General features: G+C 38.9%; 1 protein-coding gene across 2 annotated transcripts; it reads right to left on the bottom strand.

Moving 5' to 3' along the window:
- Positions 1-345: 345 nt before the first annotated feature.
- On the bottom strand, positions 346-27886 carry LOC141351005 (TLE family member 5-like). 2 transcript variants are annotated; one of them, XM_073856968.1, is made up of 7 exons: positions 27272-27886; positions 13134-13231; positions 9980-10043; positions 7342-7386; positions 7035-7097; positions 3270-3344; positions 346-3185 (listed from the first exon to the last, which is right to left on the bottom strand). In XM_073856968.1, the coding sequence occupies exons 1-7, from the start codon at positions 27296-27298 to the stop codon at positions 2958-2960; spliced, it is 600 nt and encodes a 199-aa protein (XP_073713069.1). In that variant the 5' UTR covers positions 27299-27886; the 3' UTR covers positions 346-2957. The 2 variants fall into 2 exon arrangements, with proteins under 2 accessions (XP_073713069.1, XP_073713070.1); XM_073856969.1 differs by having other exon boundaries at positions 346-3182; positions 27272-27882.

Genomic DNA, 27886 nt, shown 5'->3' on the forward strand with positions numbered 1-27886 from the left:
AAAGAATGACTTTCCAATGCAACATATACTAGTTACCCAAGTTATCCTTAAAACTTTTATTTTAGGTCTTTCGATTGCTTTGTTTGGGGAACCAACTTTAAGTTTTAATTAATTTTTCACCAAAAATGTTGCCTTCTACTGCAAATTACAAGCCGAAATCAATGACATCTGGCACACTGAACTAGAAACTTTTTCCAAACACCAAATAAAAGGACAAGGAGGCACAGAGGACATTTGAGGGCTATGCCAGAAGAGATATAATAAACATACATACAGATAATGCACTTTAAGCAGTTTTCTGATAAATGCATGAAATGCAAATATAAAACAAACAGAACAAGAGAGAAAGTTCCAATGAATCATTTATTTGTAAGGCACAATAAATACTTCCTTACTGCTCAATCTCTCATTCGGGTATAGTAAATGTTTTAACATTTTATTAATTTTTTTTCTTCTAACTATTTTTTTTTAAATGAAGTTATAATAACAGTTTCCATTACACAAACAACATACATTTTTCATCAGGTACATCATTGCGTCACATACAACACACACACACAAATTTTTAAAAATACCCACTACTAAGCTTAAAAATGTTGCAAATAAGTACTGCAATCAGAAGAAGGAGGGGCTACACGTGGAGGTGGGTGGAGTTTCGAAAAGAAGAGGTGGAGTACCACCTTTACATCATGCTCAAGGTTCATTTGAACACAAATCAACGATTTAATAATGCAATCTTAGATCAAAGATAATGTGCGAGTCACTTTTTTTGGGGGGGGGTTCAGTTGAGGTCCAGCAGAAGTATAGAGACAAGGGCAGAGGTATTGAATGTGAAGCAACTAAGCAGCCAGACCATTTTACATAATGACAGATTTCTGTATATCACAGCATCCACGACTCAAAACTGGTCTCGGGTGTCCTCCGGCACGCATACACCATAAATGTAGCTTTATACATACAAAAATCTTTACAAAATTATATGTATATTGATATATTTATATATGTATATAAACTGGCCCATCGCGGCAGCACGCATCGTTTTAAAAATTAACCCTTTCTCATTTTCTTTGGAAAAACTTTCGAGTGAAATCAAATCTAAAATTAAAATAAAATTAACCCATTTATATAACTAGATTTCAGCATGTATACCACACTGACACATGAGCACTGTCAACGTGATAACAATGAAAAGAAATGAATTATGGGCACATAAACATTTACTTGACTTAAAAATACCCATAATGCACCATCACTTATTCACACCCATAGGTAGCATGTCTTTAAAACGCCATGTCTATGTCTGAAATCGAATACTTGCAGACCACCAAACGCAGACTACAACCTACTATTTTTGGAGGTACTATGGGAAACATATAACATGCAAAATAGTGTTCAAACAATAATGTTTCATTGTGGCATTGCATATCTGTTCAGTTATATCATTGGCAACCCTTTACAGAGTAACCAAGAAAGTTACTTAAAGGGACAGTACACAAAAAATTAAAATATTGTCATTATTTACTCATCCTCATGTGTGAATTTCTTTTTTCTGATGAACACAAAAGAAGATATTTTAATAAATGATGGTAAGCATACAGCTGACTGTAACCATTGACTTCCATAGTAGGAAAAACAAATATGATGGAATTCAATGGGTACCATCAACTGTGTGCTTACCATCATTTATCCCAATACTTCCATAATATTTGTTTCAATGGTTACGGCAGCTGTGCGCTTATCATCAAAATATATTCTTGTGTTCATCAAAATAAAATAAAAACTCGTACAGGTTTAGAACATGAAAGCGAGTACATGATGACAAATTTTTGCGTTAACTATCCCTTTAAAACCGTATTACTTCTGTTAGTCTTGAAATGCGCTGTGCATTATGGGAAACACGATTTTGTGAAGTGTCGTTAATGCACATTTTAGCAGACGTAGTCATCCAACGTATTTCATGCAGATAATGTCTACGCTACGAATGGTAGTATGCTAGTATGCCATTTTAAACATCCTCTCACATCTTTACAAATAACCCAAAACGCACTCATTTGCTAAACAGTGCAACCTTCTGGCCACACGTGGAACAACATACACTGCAAACTAACGCTAGACAAATCATTTTCAGTGAGAATTGTTCGATCTTTCTATTGAAATCGCATATACCACATGTGACAGTACTGTCGCTTAGACTATTGGGACTTGTGTCTGCTCAAGGCTTCGAGAAAGTTAACGTCTCGGTAAGAAGATAATCACTGGTTAACACGGATTGGATCGGATTGTGATGGGTTCAGAGCCGACCAATGCAAGTGCTTCACTAACCAACAAGTGTGCTTTTGGACCTTCTTTCCATAATGATGCAAGGTTAGTTAGTTAAGCTTGCGGGTGGTCAAAATATAAGAGACATGTGGTCAAGATTATAAGATTTCAGATGCACATTTTTTTTATATATAAATTTTGTGTATGCAACATTTATACATCAGGCCCATGGTGTGTGTGTGTGTGTGTGTGTGTGTGTGTGTAACCTTAAAAAGTCAAAAAAAGCAAAAATAATTAACAAGAGAAAATAGTTTTACATATTCAGAAGAAAATGTAATGCAAAACAATGCTCCGAATGGTTAACAGGGGTGCGTTTTATGACTACTATGATGTATTGGGTGCTCTGATTGGCTGCTTTTTTGATTGCTAAAGTGTTGTCCACCCAAGTCTCTACTACGGTAATCTCTATAGCTAAATATGAACATCAGTAATAATGCCTGTGAGTGAAGCAAGTGAATCAAAGTTTCGATTCAAACAAATGATTCATTTTCTTCATATCAGAATATTTGGGACAGACTGCAGCGAGGAAGAACAAGAGAAAGTAAGATTGAATCTAGTTAGAGAGAGAAAGAAAGAGTAAGTGGAAATGGTTGAACAGATTTCTCTTCCTCCTGTCATCCCTCTCAGTCTCCGTTGTGCTAGTCAGATTTGTCGGCGTCGTCATCGCGGTGGCCGTCGGCTGCGTCGCGTGCGTTCTTTTCTTCTTTGGCCAGGTGAGCGTGAGACGCGAGGATGCTGGACAGCGACAGGAGACCAGAGCTGGAGGTGACGGCGGGCATGGTGGGCTGAGTCAAGCCCATTGGCAGAGGGGCCATGGGTAACGCCAAACCTTGAAGCTGAGAAAGCTGGTGAACCTGAAGCTGCTGCTGCGATTAAACAAACAAGCAATGAAACAAAAACACGGACGTAGCGTAGAAATATGTCGGGGAAAACTTTGCACGCACGCTTACCCGAATGATCGAGTTCATCTCAGGAGGAGTGACTTGTTTGGCTCTCTCAATCGCCCCCAGGACCTGCTGCTGGTGCTTTACAAATACGTATACAAATGTCATCATGTCTGTTCAATTTAGTATTATAATCAAATTATGCGTCAAAGTTTGGTACTGATTTTACATTGATTTCAATTTATTACTTTGTCAGTATTAAATATATCAAGGTTATAAGAAGCAGTTTCATTAAAATAATCCTGATAATTTATTCACCCCATGTCATCCAAGATGTTTGGTTTTTTTGTTCAGTCGAGAAGAAATTAAGTTTTTTAAGGGAAAACATTTCAGGATTTTTCTCCATACAGTGGATTTTAGTGGACCTCAAGAGTTTACAGTTTCAATGTAGTTCAAAGGGCTCTAAACGATCCCAACCGAGATATAAGAGTCTTATATACGGAAATGTAATTTTTGCAAAAAAAAGTACTTTCTAACCACAACTTCTTGTCTTGCACTAGCCGTGTGATGCACCAGCGCGACCTTACGTATTACATAATCACGTAGAAAGGTCACGGATGATGTATGCGAGACTACCGATTTGTGTCAATTTATTGTCTTAAATGGTCCGCAAGTGTGCGTTTCGCATATGTAAAGCATGACCTTTTGGCATGATTGCGTAATACGCAAGGTCGCGCTGGTGAGTCACATGACCAGTACAAGATTGTGGTTTATTTCCTGTCCCATGAGCGGGACACCAGAGTTGACTTTAATATTTTGCATGGACATTTTTAATCTATCATGACAAACTATACCACTGGAAAAGTTAAAGTTTTTATATTTCAAAACATTTCGACAGTAATAATAATGCAATTAGGGCTGAAAACGATTCATCGAGTTACTTGATTACAAAAATTCCTCGAGGCAAAAATTCTGCCTCAAAGCCTCGTTAAATTCCTATGACGCGCACTATACGCACAGGAATCTGATTCACACGGACAGTTGTTCAGTGTTCAGGAAGCACATCATAGCGCGTGATACATCTTGAATTTATTTGGCGCGATGATGGAGAGTAAAAATGTCCATAAACTTTGATGTCAGGGCTAGATTACAGTATGAAACCTGTTGTGCATATTAATAAATTAAATTGCTTTATTGTTGGCACTGGCACATATAATCAGTAAATAGGTAAAAATAGCAATAAATAGGCTTAGTTTTCGAGCCAAATGTTGGAGTTGGAATCAATACCTCTGTTTTTATTTTTTCATTTTCAAGCCAAATGCTTGATCATTTTACAGCCACATAATTTTCGTTATGTATAATTTGTTTTGGTTGTTTAAAAAAATATCCGATTACTCGATTAGTCGATCGATTAAGTGCTAGATAATCGATTACAAAAAGAATCGATAGCTACAGCCCTAAATGCAATGACAGTCATTTATTAATTTGTGACAAGAGCATGCAGCAAATCGTTGACACCTATTGGCAGTTGTTGGTAAAACCAATAAAATAAATATTTTTTGTGATAATTTTACTCTGACTCCGCTCGCTTTCTGTAATCACGTCACTTTCTAGAGCAAGCTCCTGATTGGTTAACACGGTGCGTTTTTCTGACAATGTTAAAATTTTCAACTTGTGCGTTTCCCACGGCAACGCTCAGCACCATTAGACACTTCCGTGAAAAACTTTAAAATAGGGGTGTGTGATATGACGATATTTGATATTGAATGATTAAAATGTCTTCACAATTCACTTTTTTGTCAAGTATGCGACAAGTTAGGGTTGTGTATCGACGATCTTCAGACATATCGCTAATAGCGGGCTTTCATGACAATAGTTGGCGATAGTTATTATTATTATCATCATAGTTTCACACTAACATGCGCATTGCGTGCTTTTCCTTGCATGAGGGTTTGTGGGCTTTACTTTGCACGAGAGAGCATATAATGTGCGGATTTCTTCTCACATGCACGTGAACTCAATGCGCGCGTCTTGGACTCTTGCTCGGACCTGAATGCGCGCGTCTTGGACTCTTGCTCGGACCTGAATGCGCGCGTCTTGGACTCTTGCTCGGACCTGAATGCGCGCGTCTTGGACTCTTGCTCGGACCTGAATGCGCGCGTCTTGGACTCTTGCTCGGACCTGAATGCGCGCGTCTTGGACTCTTGCTCGGACCTGAATGCGCGCGTCTTGGACTCTTGCTCGGACCTGAATGCGCGCGTCTTGGACTCTTGCTCGGACCTGAATGCGCGCGTCTTGGACTCTTGCTCGGACCTGAATGCGCGCGTCTTGGACTCTTGCTCGGACCTGAATGCGCGCGTCTTGGACTCTTGCTCGGACCTGAATGCGCGCGTCTTGGACTCTTGCTCGGACCTGAATGCGCGCGTCTTGGACTCTTGCTCGGACCTGAATGCGCGCGTCTTGGACTCTTGCTCGGACCTGAATGCGCGCGTCTTGGACTCTTGCTCGGACCTGAATGCGCGCGTCTTGGACTCTTGCTCGGACCTGAATGCGCGCGTCTTGGACTCTTGCTCGGACCTGAATGCGCGCGTCTTGGACTCTTGCTCGGACCTGAATGCGCGCGTCTTGGACTCTTGCTCGGACCTGAATGCGCGCGTCTTGGACTCTTGCTCGGACCTGAATGCGCGCGTCTTGGACTCTTGCTCGGACCTGAATGCGCGCGTCTTGGACTCTTGCTCGGACCTGAATGCGCGCGTCTTGGACTCTTGCTCGGACCTGAATGCGCGCGTCTTGGACTCTTGCTCGGACCTGAATGCGCGCGTCTTGGACTCTTGCTCGGACCTGAATGCGCGCGTCTTGGACTCTTGCTCGGACCTGAATGCGCGCGTCTTGGACTCTTGCTCGGACCTGAATGCGCGCGTCTTGGACTCTTGCTCGGACCAGACCTTGTAAAATGCGCGGCTCTGACATTTCCTTGCACTAGAGAGTTTGTTAGGCGTGCAGAGGGATAAAACCAGCGAGTTTGTTGTTCTCACTCCCTGGCACGTAGGAAACTTTACACTTAATGACGCGGATGGATTAATGGCACCAGTTTTAAGAAGGTTGCGGTCATGACGTTGTTGCCCTTGCTTCTTTTTTGTCCATCAATCAAGTGACTTGTAATAAGTAAAGTAGTGGGGGAGTAGTTTCAATAAATGAGTAAAATACTGCCCCACCCCCTGATACTATCGTGTGTCAGCGATCTCACAGGCTGACGATAGGACGATCTCAAAATGGGGCATATCGCCCAACACTATGACAAGTGCAAGTATGCGACTAACTGAGGCCTGCGCTACATGAAGGCGAGTTAAGGGCCGGGTATACTCTTTTCTGCATCCGCGTTCGACTCGGGCGAGTACACGTCCGCAGAGCTTACAAGCTATACTCCCCACTGCTACACGCGAATGGCCGTAATCGACACATACGTGATACAAATTATTTCTTATTCAAATTATTACTCTACCAGGCCGTCAGGGCAGCACTGAATTGCAACATTTACAGTACATTAAAACATTTAGGATAGGTGAAGCAAAGTAGACGATCCACCATTGCAAACAAAGTTTATCTTGGAAGACATGGGGGTGAGTAGATTATCAGATTTTTTTTTATAAAAGTATAATCCCCTAAAATGGGTTTTCACATGTAGGGTCACAATTATTAGAATAAACTCTACATCAAACATTAAGAGCCCCATCAGATCCCTTAAGAGGCAACCAAACATTTCTTATATCAAACTAATGAGTCTGACACTCATTGTAGTGCGTGTATCATAAATAATTCACACAGTCTGACCTCTTGAGACAGGTACGGCAACACCTGCGCACAGATCCCATTCAATCTCTTTACAATCTCTGCCTGCGGACAAAACAAACACACATTACTCTTGGATTTACTTCCAATAATGAGACAGCTGGGGATGCTGAAGTTGCACAAATGTGAGATGCAAGACAACTAAATCCAGGATGCTGCATATGCACAAGCCATACAACGCGGGGCAACATCTGTGATTTCTCAAGAAACCGCACGCAAGTCTAAATAGCATTTATTTTTAGGAACGATTTAAAAGACAGGGAGTAAGAGAGCCTGCTGTGGTTCTTACCTGTTTGTGCATTTCAATGTTAAGCCCGTATGACATCTCATAATACTGCAGACAGAAACACATGAAGAGGAAGTTTGAGAATAGCAAATATACACAGCAATACTGAACACATCTTTCTTCATTTAAGGTGCAGAGTCTGAGACCGTAGCAAATATAGAGTGTATATTGGTACCTCAATGGTATACATATTTGTACCTAAAGGGTACCTATTAGGGCCTTATTAACTCTTTCCCCACCAGCATTTTATTTTGAAGTTGCCAGACAGCGGCAGCATTTTTATGATTTTCTTTAAATATATAAATATACAATATATTAAATGAAAGAACAGACCCTCTGCTTTAAAAAATATGATTAATTTATTTATTACTTTATTATTATTATCTGTTCTCCTTTATTACCTCTCAAATATGTGTAGGTTTCTTTAAAAAAGACAAAATTTTGAACAAATGGCTGAAATAATTGCATTTTTGTAAAGGACTTTTGTTAGAGATCAGATGCAGAGCGATAATTAAAAAATACATTGTTTTTACTGTTTTTGGATTAGTGGATTCTTTAGGGTTTTATAAGTTGGGTAAGTGCACCTCCTGGTGGATAATAGCAGAAATATAGATTGCCCTAAAAACTCGTCATTGGCAGAGAAGCGTTTTCTCTTAATTGACGATGGCGGGGAAAGAGTTAAATAGGTACCGTCCCAAGGACAGCTTTTGCATCAAAGTGCAGATGACGAGAAGTCCTAAGAAAACTTCTTTTAAATGCATTTTTCATTAGATTGCTGGAAATTGTTTGAGGTTTATGAAAAACAGGTGTATGTTGGCCTGTTTCATTGGCACATAAATGCAGCTTTGGTCCCTTTCAGACTTTTTCTAGATTTACTATTTATAGGTATGTGTTGAAGTAAAAAGATAATTTTGTTGCATTCTGTCAACTACTAAAAACATTTCTGCCAAATTCTTAATAAAAATGATGTTTTATTTGCATGTATTTACAGAAAATTGAACTGGGGAAAACATGGTAAAAAATTCATCTGACATCACAAGGGGAGCCAAATTTTATCGAGCTATTTTTTCACATGCTTGCCGAGAATGGTTTACCAAAACTAAGTTACTGGGTTGTTACATTTCCTTTGTAATCGCTTTTATTTTAAATAAAAAACTATAATTTATTAGTTTTTGATACAAACTTAGAAGACAGCTACTGAGCTGAGCATAGCTGCGTCTGGTCGTAGTTTCAGATTGGGCAACAGGCGTAAATATTTTTCACAATGTTAGACGTAGCTAAGCCCAACGTAGGACTTACACCCAACTTTTTACGTCCCTGGTTATTTGTGCATGATTAAACATAAGTATTTAGGGCAAGACAACAAAGATTTGTTGCGTTTTATTTTTTTTTTAAGTGGTGATTGGGGGGGTGCGCCAACCCGGTTGGGAAAAAAAGTTTGGGAACCGCTGTTCTAGGTTGATAAAAGCACTGGGGACTAGGGCTGTGCCAATAGACAATAGTATTGTGTAACGACGATCATCAGACATATCGCCAAGAGATGCTTTTATGACGATAGTTGGCGATGGTTATTATTATTATTATTATTATTATCATCATAGGTTTACATTAACATGCGCATTGCATACTTTTCCTAGCATGACATGGTTTCTGGGTTTCATTTGCGCGAGATAACTTTAAACACGGCCGGATTCCTTCTTGCAAGCAAAACAGATATTTCAAGAAGAAAATGTAACATGAGCTTTTTTTAGATCAGGCAGGAGGGAGCAGACAAAGGCGGCTGTATTCAGTGTTTATTTCTGGGCTAAAGCAGCTGATCTCTTCATCCAGGCCAAACACCGGAGGTCTCGCTCAGACACAGCTGTTACGCATGCTTGTTTCTATTGATCGGTCAGCGAGAGATCAATAAGTGTACATTGCATTATCACTCGCAATTCGACTGATCAATGATACATGTATGAAAAGGTGCAACCACCCGAGGGTCTGAAGAGAGCAGCACGCAGAGAGTTAAAGAGAACGAATGAAATACGCTGAAAGGTAATAAATGAGCGAATAACCACTCAGATCTAGAAAAAGAGACAAAACGCAGACGAATCAATAAGAACTAAATAAAGAAACCAAATACAAAGAATAAAGAAAAACAGCAAAACAAACGACAAATGAAAATACATACAAACATGTATTATAAAAAAGTTTTTTTATGAATTAAACATTGGTGGAATAAAGGTACAGAAGCTGCCACTGGGACGGTACCTACTAATATGTATCATTTAGGTACAAATTGTGTACCTATTTTTCTGAGAGTGTAGACAAAAATTAAAAATGCATTAAAATAAAAAAGTGATTAAATATTGTGCAGGGAATCTTGCGACAGACAAAACTTGGATGGGAATATAAATACAAATATTTTAACTAAAACATAGACGTTGCACCCGTCTGGTTACATTTAAGTAGTTAGGAAAGTCACAAAAAAACTCAATATAGCAAGACTTGTTATGGTATATTAGGTTTGCTCTTTGGGGATCCCAGGGAACACAGATACTAATAAAAATGTGTACCTTGTAATGTATGTCGCTTTGTATAAAAGCGTCTGCCAAATGCATAAATCTGTAAATGTTATAATTATGCACATTTTACTCACCATGACGTAATGACGCTGCATTTCAGATTTCTCGCTGGCCAGTTTATCACATTCCAACTTTAGACTGACAAAAAACAGACAAAGAAATAGAATTGTTATACTGTGGTTGAAAAGACATTCGTTTTACTAAAAATATATAATGACTCAAACCATGGATTTTGATTTTTTTATTTTTCAAATAAATAAATAGATAAAATATACATACAGATATGTCTATAACAGAATAAAATAAAATGCTAGACTACAAGTCTAATAGAGAAATTCACTATGTCTGTCTTTTGCAATCATGTTAAATATCTTTACATTCTTTGTCACAATTGTTTTTTTTCAGATGGGTTTTATCTTGCATGCATGAGATATAGTGTTATTTAGGGCTGTCACAATGATTAAATAACCGATTTCAGATCACCGCAATTATTGCACATCTCTTTAAAAACACAAGAGGGAGCTGCAGCACCTGTATAAATGAGACAGTATCATATGGCGCTTTTTAACTAACATTGTAATGCGATACATATTGGCTACTATTTAAGGCCTGTTCTGGTATAGTCGGTTTAATTTGATTGCATTTTTATTTTCAGTTATTTTCAGAGACTGTATTGATTAGTTAATTATTTGAAACAATTAACTATTGTGAAAAGCGCTATATAAATAAAATTGAATTGAATTACTTTTAACCCTTTAACTGGCGCAGCCCTTTTTGAGTGGGGGGTTGGTGAAAAGGTGATATACACCTTTAAATTAGTATAACTCTGGCCTTTTTTTTTGGTCTAGAAGCCTAATTTTGGTTTTAATTTTGGTCATTTTTTGTTTTAAAGAAGACACTTCAACGTTTTTTAGGGAAGTGTCTGGAGGTGAAAATATTCATTTTTTTTTTTAAAGCAGTTTACATTTATTTGTAATAAATAGAAATGCAATATAGTATTATTTTTAATACATAAAATTGTCAAATAACTGATGTTTGTGCTGGTTTGCTGGGAGGTTTTCTGCATTCTTGTGTCACAAATGAATAAATTACAGTTACTGCATTATTATTACTGCTAAAAGGTTTTGAAATATGAAAACTACATTCTTAGACCTTTCCAACAATATATAGTTTGTCGTGATAGATTAACATTTACATAGAAAATATTGAAATAAATATATAGTAGGTGTCCCGCTCACGGGACAGCGCCAATTAACGGGTTTAATATGTGTTATGTGTGTTAATATTTACTGCCAGGTAAACCTTGCAAAATATTTAATTTAATAATTAAAACAATGTGTGAAAATGATTTCATGAACAAACCAAAAAATGTATGAGAATTAAAAGTCCTAAAACAGGCAATTAATTGTCATAATCGTCACAAATTTATTAGACAATTAACCGTCAGCCAAGTTTCATAATTGTGACAGCCCTAGTGTTATTTAGTTGTGATAGGTGTTGAACAGGCTTTTGGGGGTTTAAATGTAAACGAAAAAGTTTGTCGGTTCATTTACGCTCCAATGGCGTTTTGGGGGCGGTTTACACCTGTTATTAAGATGTGTTTTCGTCTATCGGATCACACGTGGACGAGAGAGACACATTCGAAGTTTACACCTGGTATTTAAATCCGTCTCTTTTGTCCACTTTCGACCGCTTTTGTCCTGATTACTGAGGGGATGGTCTGTGAAAACTGTGGGTGAGTCCCTCTGCTTTCATGTAGAAATGACGGGTTTAAATTGACACAAACTAATATTGAGTCCGCTGCTTGTGTTTTTAGTAAACATGCTGCACAGTGTTTGTACGCGTTTATGTAAGAGCTTTCTCTGATATTTCAGCGCAATTGAGGAAATAAGATCGCGCAATTTTCACACGCTTGCAAAATGAAACTAATGAAAGACGCGTAGAACAGACGCTTAGATTTTATCAATGAAAGCCTAAAGATAGCGCTGTACACACTGTGTGTTCACAGTAGAAGTCAGAAAGGATGTAAAACATTGTGCTCAGTAGCTCACATTAGATAAATAGATAGAAAGTAGGTGGCTTCTCTTGTGGCTGTTTAAACACATTCGACCACATGCGCGTTTCAACCACAAAAGCAATGTGTTTTCAACAACGTCTGAATGCGGTCGAAAGTGAACGAGCTCAAAGCGTTTTGAACACAGTTTACATCTGTCTTTAGCGTCATCCACTTGTGATCCGATCTACGAAAACATCTTATTACCAAATGCCCCTTGGGGTCCTTAAAATGCAACCTTTTGAAGACGGCTTTCAAAGTGCAAGTCTTCGAAAATGACGGCGGCCTACAGGATTGTGTTTGTGTCGAGTTTATTAACACTTCTCCAACAAAGTTTACAACATTTTGATTCTTTACATTACAGGGTCGTGTAAAAGCGGATCTATTTGACAGTATTGTGGCGTGTTTGTGAAAGTTGTCAGTAACCAAAGGAAAATATTTACGTTGTTTACTACGGCATCTTCCTGAAAGCCACAAACATTTTTTAAAGCTTTGGAGCGGTCTGCAGGCACATCTGAGATCTTAAAACATCAACACATTAATCTGTTTCTTCTCAATTTCCCTCTTCCTTCCTCTGATGTGTGATGTCCTTTATTCGCTTACACAGTGGCTCTTATCTCTAGTGCTGACAGCTGATGGCAGGAAGCAACGTTCACACCATCCTGGTGAGATATTCACACGGGCGGTGTCGTATTTTTAGTGATGTTGAGTTCAAATGGGCAAGGAAGGTAAACAACGGAGTGTCGTGTGAGCTTTGATCGAAAGCGTTTATCCAAGTAAAAAAAATCGTCATCATTTTCTTCCCTTCATGTTGTTCCTAACCTTTATGAGTGTTTTTATTCTGTTGAACACAAAAAAGATTATTTTGATAATTGATAGTAACCAGACAGCTGATGGTACCCACTGACCTCCATAGTAGGAAAAACAAATACTATGGAAGTCAATGCGTATCATCAACTTACTATAGTTTCTCAAAATATCTTCAACAGAAGCAAAAAACGTATACAGGTTTACAACAACATGGGGGTGAGTACATTATGACAATTTTTGGGGGGGGGGGGGTACACTATCCCTTTAATCCGTATAATGCAATTCAATATATGGATATGAATGTTTTGGCAGGCGTTGGGCAGGAGGCAGGACTGACATAAACACACGGTTGTTTGTTTACATACCTGTGATATTGTGCCTGCAGGAACTGAAACTCATCCTTGATGCGATCACAAGAGTCCGACGTGGTGAATTTGAGCGGCTGTGTCGATTGAGACGAAGCCTGGAAAACAGCCAATGAAAAAAAGAAATCAGATCTGGTGCTGACACATCCAAATGTCCCAGTGACCAATCGTAGTTCCTCACAGCCCGCTAGAACAGAACGTCACTAAAACCCAGTTTTTCCAGTTATCCCGTTACAAACAAGTTGCAACAATTCCACCACACACGTTTGAGGTTTGCTTACAAAAAAATAAAGCTTTGCAAAAAAACAAAAAAGCTTCTTTGCACCTTTGACCTGCTTAAACAGGGGTGACTGACCTATGACCCCAGTACAAGACAGAAAGACCATTACACCAGAGAGAGAGAGCGAGAGAGTAAAATGGTAAGTGCAGCTGTGTTCAGTGTGAAATCAGACACATCTATTTAAAGAGATCAATTTGAGCACTCAAAACACAATGAGCTTGACCAGATAAATGTGGTAAAAACTACTGAATTCTTTGTGCTTTTGACAAATATAATCCAATTCAATTTTTTCTTTAGTATTTTTCACAATACACATAAAATTACATCTCTTCTGATGTGTGTCACTGTGTGTCTTTCGGGGAGAAGAGAAATGTGTTTCTGTAATCCCTGTAGTATTCATGCTATTAAAAATCAATTAGAGGAACAAAAACCAGCACCAGCACCTGTAACCCATAAACATGAGAGCCAGAGGAAAAAAGAGAGAGAGAGAGACAGGAAGACTGGATTTAAAAAGCAAACACCTAGCAACTAGAGGTCGACCGATAGTGAATTTTACCGATAACACCGGTTGGTCTGTACTTGCAGATTACAGATTAATTAATTACTTTATAATAATATCAAACAAACAACACAGCTCTGAAGAACTATCGGCATGGAATTTTGCGATTTGCAATTATTCCATCAACTAATCGGTACCGATTAGTTGGTCTACCTCTAGTAGTAAATAGGGTTGTGCCGATAAACGATGCTATGGTCTATCGACGATAGTCAGGCATATGGATGATAGTCTTCATGGGCCTTTATGATGATAGTTGGCATGTTTGCCCATCCTAGTTTCAAATTATTATTAAGGGTGTCACGAAATTAAGTCACAACCTTGAACCTCGAATTAAAAAAATGGGATTGTCGATGCTGCCACGCCCTCATGTCACATCCGGTCGGCTTGCCAAGCGGGGAAAAAAACTTTTCAGAGATTTATATTTTAAACACGAGGGATGTATTGCTACAACTCTACTACCTGATCTGACTTCGGACAGAGTGCAGCTCTCGAATCGTGACTAGGGATGGGACGGTATGAAAATCACGGTTATCAATATTAACATGGTTTTGTTCAAATGAGATGGAAATGTTCAAAAAGAACTGATACACACACTGAAAACATTTGAACAAGTTTTATTTTTGAAAATCACAATTTAATATTGCATGTCCCTGAAATTATTTCTGTTTAATAAGTTTACCCCGAATGAAAACAATGCATTATCCCTTAAATGCCTTCTTGTGCAAAAACCGCCAGGACATTTTTTGTGGTTAATCATGAAACTGGTAATCGTCCCATCCCTAACCGTGACCTTAGAATCGAAAATGTAATAGAATCGAGGATTTGGAAAACCGTGACACCCCTAATTATTATCATTATCATCATCATAGTTTCACATTAAAATGGGCATTGCATGCTTTTCCTCGCATGAGAGGGTTTGTGGGCTACACTTTGCGCAAGAGCGTTTAACGCACGTGGGGCACGGAGTCCTACTAGCACCTAAACTTGCAAAGTGCATGACTCGGACTAGGGCTGCACAATTCTTGATAAAATGTGAATCCCGATTTTTGTCCATGGTTGACAATCCGCTTGTTTTTTCTTAGTTAATCAGAAATTATTGTAATATGTATGACTTGCGAATGTAATGCTTGGTTAACTTAAATAAACCAGGCTTAATGACGTATGCATCCTGCATATGCGACCTCAGGAGTTTGCAGCCTTCGGAAACGTCCAGAGGTTATTCCTTGCTTTTTTCCGGAACCAAAATTGCATCGTCACTCCGTAGCCACCAGGATTTTCTGCAATGGCGCGCGGTTTTTCTCTCTTTTTGTGAAAATTGCCGCTCCAAATCCGTCAAGAAAACCGAATGTGTTTAGGTCTGGCGCCTTTACACGTCACGCAAGTGTTTGACACATATAGCATCTTGGATTATTATGTAAATACGTGAACACGTGAATGCAGCATCTGAATACAGGGAAAAATATGCAAGTGAATTGCCGTCATTTAGAAATAAGATTGCATATATTTATGAATCGAGACTGTGATTCGTGATTAATCATGCGGCCCTAACTCGGACTCTTCCTCGCACCCGAGCTTGTAATACGCACTGCTCTGACATTTCCTTGCACTAGAGAGGTTGTTAGGGGCACAGGGTGAAAACCAGCAAGCGGGGTTTCCCACACCCTGGCATTCAGGAAATTTCAGAGCGCCTGGGCTTTAATGATGTGCTCGGATAAATGGCATCAGTTCTAAGAAAGTTGCAGTTATGACAAATTAGACAAATCAGCTTCTTTTATAGTCCACCAATCAAGTGGCTTGTTATAAATGAGTAAAAAACAAATAAATAAATGAGTTAATTATCTCAGTTGTTTCTGTTTTTATTTCTTGTAAGCAATTTTAGAAGAAACATCCGAGACCAAGTTGATACCTCAATAAAACAACAACAACTGTGAACTCAAATGCTGAGTATTAACATTTTCCAGTGACAAAGAAAAAAGAGGCAGTGAGGGAGTAATGGGAGTCACGGGACAACAACAGAGACTTAAAAACATCAACAGTTAAATTACTAGGATGAAACAAAAAAATATAATAAAATCTTATTGTTTGGGTAAATGCCCTCCAATGTTGCCCCTTTTGTGATGCTAATGAAGGACTTTGGCCTCCCTGCCCTAGACATCTGCCACACATACACACACACACACACACACACACACACACACACACACACACACACACACACACACACACACACACACACACACACACACACACACACACACAATAACAGCTCTCCAGGGTCTTATCCGCATTTTTGTTTCCAAAATTGCGTCTGGTGTGTTTTTGTAGCACAGGAACAGACAATGTAGCGCACTCAACTCCCTCTGAAACAGACAAAAAACATCTCGCAATTACACCCATGCTCTGTATGTGTGCGTGTGTGTGCGTTCACACAATGACTGAGCTTCACAAACACATTAACAAGCAGTAGCAATGTGTGTGCGTGTGTGTCAGGGGGGTTTAACCTCTCTCTATTGGGGGTGTTGTAGTGAGAGGGGGGTCTTGTTAATTCAGTTGTCTTTAATAATGTCCCACAGACCCCTGTACACCCTCACAACACAATGCCAACATAATGAAGCCAGACCTCTGTGTGTGTGCGATGCTTGAGTGCTCAGCCTTCTACACACGTGTTAATAGGAAAGAGAGAGGGGTGTGTGGTTGCTAAGGTGTTCGGTGTTGGTTGCCAGGGCCTTGCTATGAAGACAATGAAGGTATTTTGAGTGGCAACAGAAAGCGTGTGCTAAACGCTCACGACTATGGATTGCCTTTGTTACAAAGTAACAAATGAAATGTGACAATTACACACTCACATTAGTTCAAAATGAGAGAAACAATGTAGCATCAGGCTCATTCATGATATTATAATGATTGTGTTGATCTATTAAACTTCTTAGAAGTTCAGATTCTGAAAACTTCATTGTGGGTTGTAAAGAAAGAGGCACTTTTATTGGAGTTCTTAACTAAAGTAAACATCTCTGTTCAATTTTAGGATAAAATTGAAAAACAAAGTTTGAACAAAGTTTGGTGCATACAACTCGTACTGCACTATTTACGCTTTGAAGTTGAATGGTTCCTCAGATGTATATTTATGCATCTACATTAGGGATGCTCCGGTCAGGATTTTTGCAGCAGATACCGATCACCGATTTCATCTTCGTGATCGGCCGATACCGATACCAATTTTTTTAAAGCTGATATGCAAGCTTTTTGATGACTAACTGTTACAATCTTTCTAAATAAAATAATACCACGGATGTTGCCTTTGTTATATTACTTGCAGTAATTAGGTATATTATTGTTTTAATAGAGACTCAAATAAATAAGCACAACAAATATTTATTCTGCAAAGAGAAATTTAATATGGCTTTAAAAAGGCTTATGTCTCCTAAAAGTACTGAAAATAAAACACTTCACAGACTTTACTGTATTAATTAAATATACACGCATTCGTATGAAGTATAAAAATTCTTTAGTCAAGAGCAGAGAGTGATTTTATTGAGAGATGAATTAGGTTACTGCAGCTTTAAGACGTGAGGGAGAGATCGCTCTGTTCACGTGCACTGATGACAGGCTGCTGTGTGTGTGGGCGGCGGCTGAACGCAGACAAGCAGCTGTGAGGAAAATAAAAGTTCAAACGCTCAAAACTTCAAGACGCATGCAAATAAGAAACTTTTGGCATGAGGATGCAATTGTCCGTGATAGATATGTGTTGTATACGCTGTTTGATGGGGATGTGAAGACGCCTCGCGCTGTTTACCGGAGCGCGTCCTCATACGCATATCTCTGTAAAGGCAAAGAGAGACATACAAATCTGCACGCTGCACATGAGCAACAGGTTGTAAAAATGCTTATGATGCTTTACAACCTGTTGCTCATGTGCAGCGTGCAGATTTGTATGTCTCTCTTTGCCTTTACAGAGATATGCGTATGAGGACGCGCTCCGGTAAACAGCGCGAGGCGTCTTCACATCCCCATCAAACAGCGTATACAACACATATCTATCACGGACAATTGCATCCTCATGCCAAAAGTTTCTTATTTGCATGCGTCTTAAAGTTTTGAGCGTTTAAACTTTTATTTTCCTCACAGCTGCTTGTCTGCGTTCAGCCACCGCCTACGTAAAAAATGTCTTTAATTGCAACCGCATTCAGGATCCTTTTGATGACAAAAGTAAACAGAACGATCGGTTTATGAGATCGGCAGATTTAGCGAGCACCGATCGAGTCATTTAATGCCATTATCGGCCGATACCGATCGGCGGCCGATCGATCGGAGCATCCCTAATCTACATTTACGCAGCGCTGACCGAGAAACAGGGACACAGCGCCGCGCACCGCCCGAACAACAGGGACACAGCGCCGCAGTAAATGCAGTTTTTTTTTTATTTCCAGACAGCAAGGTAATTGTGAATGGGATTATGTTTGTTAACTGCATTTCAGAGATGACTGCTTTACAAACAAGGCCCCGATTTGCCAATCGTTTACAACTGATTGATGAAGCGGTTCCAACTTAAAGAGCGTGTTGCAGGTTAACCACCAATGTTGATTAATGGGTACATAATTCACTCAAGATATGTATATCATTTTTAAAATGTCTCAAAAATGGTCTTAAATACTTTTTTACCTTTTTGGTATTAACGTGTTTTTTTTGTATCAACGCAATCCAGCGATGACGTCACGTTGGGGAGAAGTGGATGTAAGCCTTAGCCTGAGCCATAGAGACAGATGAGACAATTCTTGCCGTTTAATACTTGCGTATCACAAGGCTCGAAATTGCGACCATTTTGGTCGCATATGCGACCGAAATTTAATCTGTGCGACCTTAAAATATATTTGGGAGCATTTGTGCGACGGCCCATTTTGTTTTGACGCGCGTTGATTTTGTTACTGCGTGCTGGCGCTGTCCCAGGTTCAGTGTTCTCTCCAACAATACATAACCAATCAAATTTCACCATTAAGTTCTTGCGTTTAATGAAGACCGCAGATTGGCTAATATGAGCGTCAGTCATTCCTTGTTTCAGTGAAGCGCGGAAATGTGAAAAGACGAACGCGTCGCGAGCATGACGAGAGCGAGACGATTACAGCCAAGGTTATTACTGTTTCTTTGACGACGATCGGGATTCAAATGTAACTCCACCACCGGAAAATACGAGTTGACGTTAAACCTTTCAGAGAGAGTGGCTTAAAGATTTCGAGTGTCTATGAAAATGTAACTGTTTACTGTAAATCCTGTAAAACGGTGTTAATGGCGGAATCAAAACATTTTAAGCGCCAGACGTACCTTGCTTAAACATGGCGAAAGTGCCAAAAACACAAGACGTGTCATGACAAATGTGTTTATTATTGATGGAGACACCGACCTGTCTGTCAGTGTGTTTAATGGTGTATGTGCGCATGCGCTGGTAAATGGACATTTGACAAACATCCTTGTGGTCCATGTTGCTGTGGAATACGACAATGCTGATGGTATGTTTTTGTTGTATTTTTTAAAACATTGCCTATTTAGTAGTAAAAGCATCCTGGTAATGCAGTTATCAATACCAATATATATTAGCCTATATTAGGGTCACTTTTGTAATGTCACAATTAATCAGTGTTTTACGTGTGTGCTAGATTTTCTATGTAATCTTAATCATGTTACCTGTAATTGTTAAATTATTATTGCTGCTATACTATTTCAACAGCATTTGGGTATTAATTTAGGAATTTATGCAGCAAAAAATAAAATAAAATAAAATAGAAGACCAACTTTTAAATGCTGGCCATAGGACGTGTAAAGCCTAGTGGTGGTGTTTTATTTTTAATAAAATAAATCTATTAACATTTATATTGTAGTTGTGGTACTTTTTAATTTTTGGATGGATGCGCCTAAATTTTTGCTGGTGCTCCTAACTCTTTAAAGTTGGGAGCACCAGTGCTACCAAATAAAAAAGTTAATTTTGAGCCCTGCGTATATAATATGAAAATCATATATACATAGTAGGAAATATATAATGTGGTATAGTGCAAAGTTACCATGCTAATTAGGTGTTCAGCGGCTTTTTACATCAAAGGTCGACAGGCTATGCCATTTGGGGAGGGACCGCTCACGGATCCCCGTATTTTTATAAATCCTGGAAAATGTTGGACCTGCCGAACAGGTTCAGCACTTTTATATACTTTGTTGAGCAGAGAGGCTGCACAGTTTGACCAGTGGGCGGCGGGAATCAGCCGCACATCACGCCGACAGACGGTGTTGCTAATATAACTCAAATGTATAACTATTATCAGACAGGCCCACTGGGAAAGTCCCGACTCTCCCGATTGCCACTCCGCTACTGGCTGTAAGGAAGTGAGAGCGTGTGGTCGCGGGGTGAGCTCCTCAATGTGACGTGCCTCACTCAGCTTCCAGGATTTGAGGCATGCATGCATGAGTTCAGAGGTTTTCTTAGAAAAAACGGAAAGGCTGTTCTGTCCTTTATAAATCTGACAACACGAAAGACTCTTTGGACATACGAAGGATGAAATACTACTCTATACATACCCAAGATTTACATCAGATTGGTGTTCTGTGATCTTTAATCAACCAAAAGGCTTGATTCCAAAGGCTCTGAATTTCATAACAGTAAACCTCTAAGACTAAAGACTAAATGGAGGAATCAACAGTAACTTCTAATCCATGATTTGAGATCCTGCTGTAAATCTTCTCTTGATGGCCATTTCTGCTGACATTTAAGAGGCTTAAAGCCCAGTTTTGGACAGTGTACTTAAAGAATTCATCAGCAGCAAGAAGACATCAAAATAACTTCTTAACCAAGAGTTTAATGTATTAATCCGTTATTTCAAGACAAATTTAAAGAAAAGGGTCTCAAATAATTCATTGAAATAACTGCTGCTCCACGCGCGAAATTGGCATTATGGTCTTAGAGTAATTGTGAAAGATACAAGACTTTGAGTTACTGCACATTTTTTCTATCTTTTCGAAATTCACCAGGATGCGCATTCTTTCCTTCACGGAGGAGCTGATCCATGCGCACATTCTGGGCACACCTGAGACTTATGGCGCTTTTCCTTTGCATAGAACCCCACGGTTTGGTTTAGTTTGGGTCGGGTAGGCTTATTTTTGGGAGCTTTTCCATTGGGTGCAGTACGTAGTACCTAATACTTTTTTCGTACCACCTCGGTTGGGGTTCCAAGCGACCCGAGCTGATACCAAATGTGAAGCGAAAACACTGTAGATCACTAATTGGTCTCAGAGAATCGTCACTACCAGCGTCATCGCTATAATGTAAAAGATTAGCTTTACTTTCATGCTAGCTTGCGCTCGAGCAAACATGTCATCTGTGCTCTGCTATAAGTTCCCAAACTCCCTTTTAGCGATGAAAAACATCCACAGATTTAGAATCAGGAACACCATACCAGTTTTTTCCAAACTTGCAGTTTGTGGCGGAACATTCGCGACGAGCACGTCAGCATTATATGTGTATATGCCAATTTTAATTTTGTGGAGAACTGAGAAATAATAAATGTATGGGAATGTACAACCATGCTCTCACTTGTATGATGTCACAGCAGTAGGCAGCGCAAATATAACGATACGGCTATAATCCCACTGCGAAGTGATACCAAACTTGATGGAAAAGCTAACCACGGCAAAGTGAGGTGAGCTGACCCGACCGACCCAAACTAAACGCCGTTATATTACATCTTGTAAAATGGGCAAAATAGGTGCCCTTTAAAGTAACAGTGAGACAGCTAGAAATATAGAACCATGCATTTTCTAATCATCTAATGGCATTGAAATTTCTTAAATTCAGATGTCCAACCATCCCATTCTTTTATTTTAACAGATACAGCACAATGATCTCTCAACTTCTGCTCTCTGAAATAGCAAAAAGGCTTTATTTAAAGTAGCTCTCACGAGGAGGTTTTCATTAGCGTCTCTGTGTTTGTGTGCCCACATATGTCTGTGTGTGCATTCGGGGGAAAGGCAATTAGACTCGAGTGCAAACAAAATAATGACTGGGGACTCATTAACACAAGCTGCCCACTGTGTGCACAGGAACAATTCATGGAAACGACACAATTAAGCCTCTATAGGGAGGGAACCAGGCAACTGGTGTGCAAACAAGCATCTCGGACCCAGAGACCCGACCTAAACCAGAATACATTCACAGCCACTCTCATTTATACATGCTGCCTGAAACCTGACCACTGTATTTACATGCATTTACATAAGACCGCAGAAATACAATGACATGAAAAACGATTTGAAAGCCACTCATGTGGTTTTTAGCATTTATCAAGGCTTAAATGTGAAACGATTATTATCATCTCTGTGGTGAACACTGATACATATTTAGAGTTAATCTTTTAAAGTGATCTATTCCACTAGACTTAATGATTATTCAATGCATCTCGGGACAGCAAAAATTCTTTTTATAATGGGTTTGTCACAATTTCACATCTTCGCAACATTACACTTGATTCTGCAGCTCAAATGGAAGAGCACCGCATTAGCAGAGAGCTGATAAAGCGTTAAACATTTTAAATGCACTGTAAAGTCCAATTCATAGTCGTACGTAAGGTCTACGCCGTAGGTTATCCGTAGCCTCTGCGTAGCCTGACGTGCATGTGTGTTTGCACATTGACGCGGACGACAACGCAAAAGTATAAATAAAAACTAACGCGTAACCTACACCGTAAAACCTACGCACAGCTATAATGAGCCCTTAAGTTGCTTTGGATAATATGTAATATATAAATATAAACATAAGTGTTTGCAAATAATACCATGAAAAACAAAGTTTTTGCTAATGGAAAGTGGTACTCAACAACCATTGCATTACCCTAATTGATCAAAACGATAATAATAGATTATGAAATTTGTTGTATTTCATGCATTCTGACTAATTAACACAGTTAAAGAGTTGTAATCATCATAATCCTCATATTAAACAAATGCAAAGTGTCAAAAAAGTTGAGCTTGTGACGCCTCCTATTTCCTTAAAAGTTTCTGAAAGTTTTTTTCCAACATGGGTACCCCTTAAGGGCTCGTTATAGTTGTGCGTAGGTCCTAAGGCGTAGCCACGACGGCGTAGGTTCCACGTCGGTTTTCATTTATACTTTTGCACCGTCCTTCGCATCGACGTGCAAACACACGCGCAGAGTGCTGGTAGGCAGTATCCACGCGTGTAACCACAGTAGCAGCGCGACCGTCAGAGAAGAAGCAGCTTGGCAAGTTAACCCACAAACGAAGAAGAAACAGCAACTTGTTGTGTATGATTTGAGAAGACCATTAATGATGGAAGTAAATAAACAGTGACTTTTGTTGCAGTTTGAGTTAAATAACTCCTCAACTTGGCTCATCTTTGTTTTCACAGTCGTAAACGGAAATACCTATGACGCAGTTTTTTTACCTGACGGGAGGGGTTCTGGTGGACCAATCACAGCGCTAGGCTATGCAGAGCTATGCACAGGCTACCGCGTAGAACTTACGCACGACTATAAATCGGGCTTTAGGTACCATGGATAGATGTTACGTATCATATTCCTTTTATGGGCATTTCCCCTGGAAAAGCACGCCCACACGTCAATCAGAGTGAGCGAGAACGACGAGGACGCTTGAAGTCATCACTTCACGCGACAACTTTGTTTTATATCAAGACTCAACAATGCTCTTGAGTAGGGATGTTAACAATTAATCGATCTTCGATGAATTGTGGATAAGAATTAAATCGATAAAAATGTATGATTGTCGACAAAGCAAGCACGTGTGTCCGGCGCCTGCGCAAAGCACATACACAGCTGGTGAAAAAATTAAACAAGCACGAAGTTAAACTAGCCATGATCACAACGATGCTTGATGCCAAACACTCACTTGGGCTTTATAACATCATTCGAGACAAGGCTGGCTGGTAACGCAATGAAATGGCATCCGCAGTGGATCTGAGAGGTTCCGATGCCGAAAATCTAAACACAGTTACTGAAAGCAAAGACCCTTTTCAGGGAAGCCTGCAAGATTAGCATAGCAACGCTGCTAACACTGCTTTACACAGGGAAGGAGACCAGAAGCCATTTTTAATAAACAGATTAAAATGTAAAACTTACATTCTGGCAAGAAACTGTTAAAAATGACTGTCGTTACACTCTGAACGCCTACAACATATATCATTGATCATCATCATTACTGGCTGAGGCGCTACACACTAAACGGATTTTCTAATGGAAGGTTGAAGTCTTCATAATAAGCATCTTTGCTGAAAGTACGCCACAGGTCTAAAGCTGAGGTGACGACGGGAAAATTGCCCTTTGTGTGCTTCTTGGATATAATTACAACAAGCGATGTATCAACGACTCAGAAAGCAAGGTGAACAACTAGAAAAAAAACACTTGATGATAATGAAAACTTATTTTGTCATGGACGCACGGACTTTCATCCGACGGAGTGCCCGTTATGAGGTGGAGTTATACTGTGTCTTTAATTATATTTCATTACGAGATTAAATTGATGATTTTTATCAAAACACCAACAGCATTGACTCATTTTACAATCCTACTAGCATGTTATTTAGACAAAATAAAATCTTTAAATTCGCGTGAGGAAGCTGGCATTTTTACGCACACTTTTATGTCATTGGCTATATGTCACTGCTGTAATGGCTTATTGCACTATTACTGTTAACGATTATTCGATTGATTGATCGTTAATTTAAATGATCATCGAATATGGGAAATTGCATATTTTGACATCCCTACTCTTGAGGAATAAATGTATTCACCAAGACATCCATATAGACAGCTGACAAAGAATGTTTTTTTACATTTAAAGCGACACTTCACTTTTTTCCAGCTCCCCTAGAGTTAAACATTTGAATTTTACTGTTTTGAATCCATTCAGTCCATTGAATCTGATTAGACAATTTGCATCGCGCTAAAAATAACCAAAGAGTTTTGATATTTTCATATTTATAACTTGACCCTTCTGTAGTTACATCGTGTATTAAGACCGACGGAAAATTTGTGATTTTCTAGGCAGATATGACTAGGACTATACTCTCATTCTGGCGTAATAATCAAGGACTTTGCTGCTGTAACATGGCTGCAGGAGGCGCCTGAAAATAGTCCCCTGCTATTGAAAATAACCAAGGGGACTATTTTCGGGCAGTGCATAAATATCACTACGCCTGCTGCAGCCATGTCAGCCGCTTAATTGATTATGAAAATAATCGTTAGTTCCAGCCCTAGTATTTACATTGTAATATGTCTACTGAACACAGTACTTTATATATTATCTATAACCATGGTATGCCAAAAAATACCATGGTATAACTATAAGACATCCGAAAAACATTGTATTTAAATTAGGCCCTGTCCACTACACACAGTACTATACATAACCTAACCTTAGTACATAAATCGTCATATGCTTAACAACCATAGTAAAACAACAGTACATCTAAAAACATGCCTTTCTATTGCACAATGTCCACCAATCATAATACTACACTCATCCAAAACCGTGCTACTTGTCCAAAGAAACAATAGTATGTTCAATAACCATAGTAAAAAAAAGTACATCTAAAAAATTGTCAATTAAAATGTCCACAAAACACAGTACTACACATATCCATGGTACATGTCCAAAGACACCATGGTATGCGCTATAATTATGGTTCAGTTTAACTATAGTACTTACAAATAATGCCATTAAACAACCAAAATACGTCAAAAGATACCATGGTATAATAACTATTGGAAACCCAAAAAACATGGTATTTACATTAGGATTAGGGCTGTGTTAAAATATTGATACAGCTAACTATCGTGATACTTTTTTCCATGACATTGTATCGATATTTCCATCTCTACTATCGATATTTAAAAAAAAAATAATAACCTAACGCAATGTTGTTTGGTCACGAGCAACTTTGCGACCGTTTGCCAGAGATGTGAAAACAACAAAATACGGACCGACGATGTTAAGTCACAACCCGCCATTGTTTACAAATACGACATGGAGCTCGCCAGCCCGGCGCCACAGGTAACTTCCGCTTTCTCTTCGAGTTTACCTGTATTTTGATACTGATGTGTGAATGATGTCTTACTGGTAAAAAGACGGAACGTCACGGCATGTGTGAACAGCACATTTTTGTATTTACTGGTAAATTCATTCTGGTAAATTCATGGTAATTTACCAGAATTACTGTGCGAAAGAGGCTAATGTCTCAGAAGTTAGCGGGAGTGAAAAAATGGCTGAACATTTTAAAACACCTGCAGTTTTCGTGTGGACACACTTTGGTTAAAAAAAGTAAAAAAAATCAGCTCTATTTGTTACATTTTTGATAAAAAAGAAAAAGCATTGCAATGTATCGCAACGCATTGTCTCATGATGTATTGTATGAAGACCCATGTATCGTGATACGTTTCGTATTGTGAGGCCCTTGCCAATACTCAGCCCTAATTAGGATTGCATAACGATTAATCACGATTAATCTATTGCAAAATAAAGGTTTTTGTTTACATCATATATATGTGTGTGTACTGTGAATAAATATATACATGCATGTATGAATAAATACACACACATGCATGTATATATTTAAGAAATATTAACATGTGTATACATTTGTAATGTATATTTATGTATAATTTATATTATATATACAAATACTTATTTAAATATAAAAATATATGTTTCTTCTTAAAATTATAAATGCATGTGTGCATATTTATATATACATCATTATTATTCAGTTCACACAAATATATGATGTAAATCAAAAACTTTATTCTGCAACATATTAAATCGCGATTAATCGTTATCCAACCCTGGTTTACATTGAACCCTGTCCACCACACACACAGCACTATAAATATCCATAACCACGATATCCAAAGAAACCATGGTATGTCCAATGAACATGGTATAACCTAAAAAACATGCAATTTACATTGTAGAATGTCCACAAAACATGATAATATACTCATCCAAAACCATGATGCATGTCCAAAGAAACCATAATATGATCTACAACCAAGGAACATCAACAAATATGGTGTTTACATCGTACAATGTCCATAAAACACGGTTCTATACCATTATACCAAGCCAAACAAACACGTTAAAGCACCATGGGTAATTTTTAGTACTGCATTGCAACCTGAAACAGTGGCACGTGTACTTTCAGCAACATAAACGAAGGCATATGCTGGAAATCTGAGAATATATGCAATGCTACAGCAGGTGATTCATTGTATAACTGTAAATGAATGAGACGCTTACCGAGTGCCTAGCTTGTGGAAACATCATATCAGACTGTTTAAATGCGCTTTATTCGCCCTTGTATATGAAGTGATGTGGCTGTAGATCCTCGTCCTCTTTGTTTGGTCTGGTTTCGTCGTACTTGATCAGTAATGCTTCAGTCTGATCTCTTGAATAGATTTCCTGGATCTGATCTCCAGTGTTACAAGATGATTTTTTTCTTCACCACACTTGTTTAGCCTTTCGAATAGCAATTACACAACAGATTGTGTTTACTATGTGACATTGCGGTTGCACATAAGAAAAATGAGTCTTCGGTTGAGATAGGCCAACATGAACGATTAATCCACGGGCAGGCTGATCAAAGCTGAAGTCAATGTTCACAGACGCAATAATAAAGTCGAGCTATGCGGCTAATGCTAACAGTTAGGTTTACTGTGAAGTAAATGCGCAAAATGCATAAAAACGGGTGTAAAAGCGTCGAAGTGTTGTCGTATAAAACTGAGTTTTTCGTCTGTCTGCCTAGTCGGGGTGAAAAAAGCAGATTGTGTTAGGAAATCATGCGTCTTCCGTCGCTTCTCCACACTCGTATGGACGAACTCATGTGACGACGCCACACGCCACGTTTCGAATTCT

Source organism: Misgurnus anguillicaudatus, chromosome 2 (assembly GCF_027580225.2).
Source record: "Misgurnus anguillicaudatus chromosome 2, ASM2758022v2, whole genome shotgun sequence".
Lineage (NCBI taxonomy): Eukaryota > Metazoa > Chordata > Actinopteri > Cypriniformes > Cobitidae > Misgurnus > Misgurnus anguillicaudatus.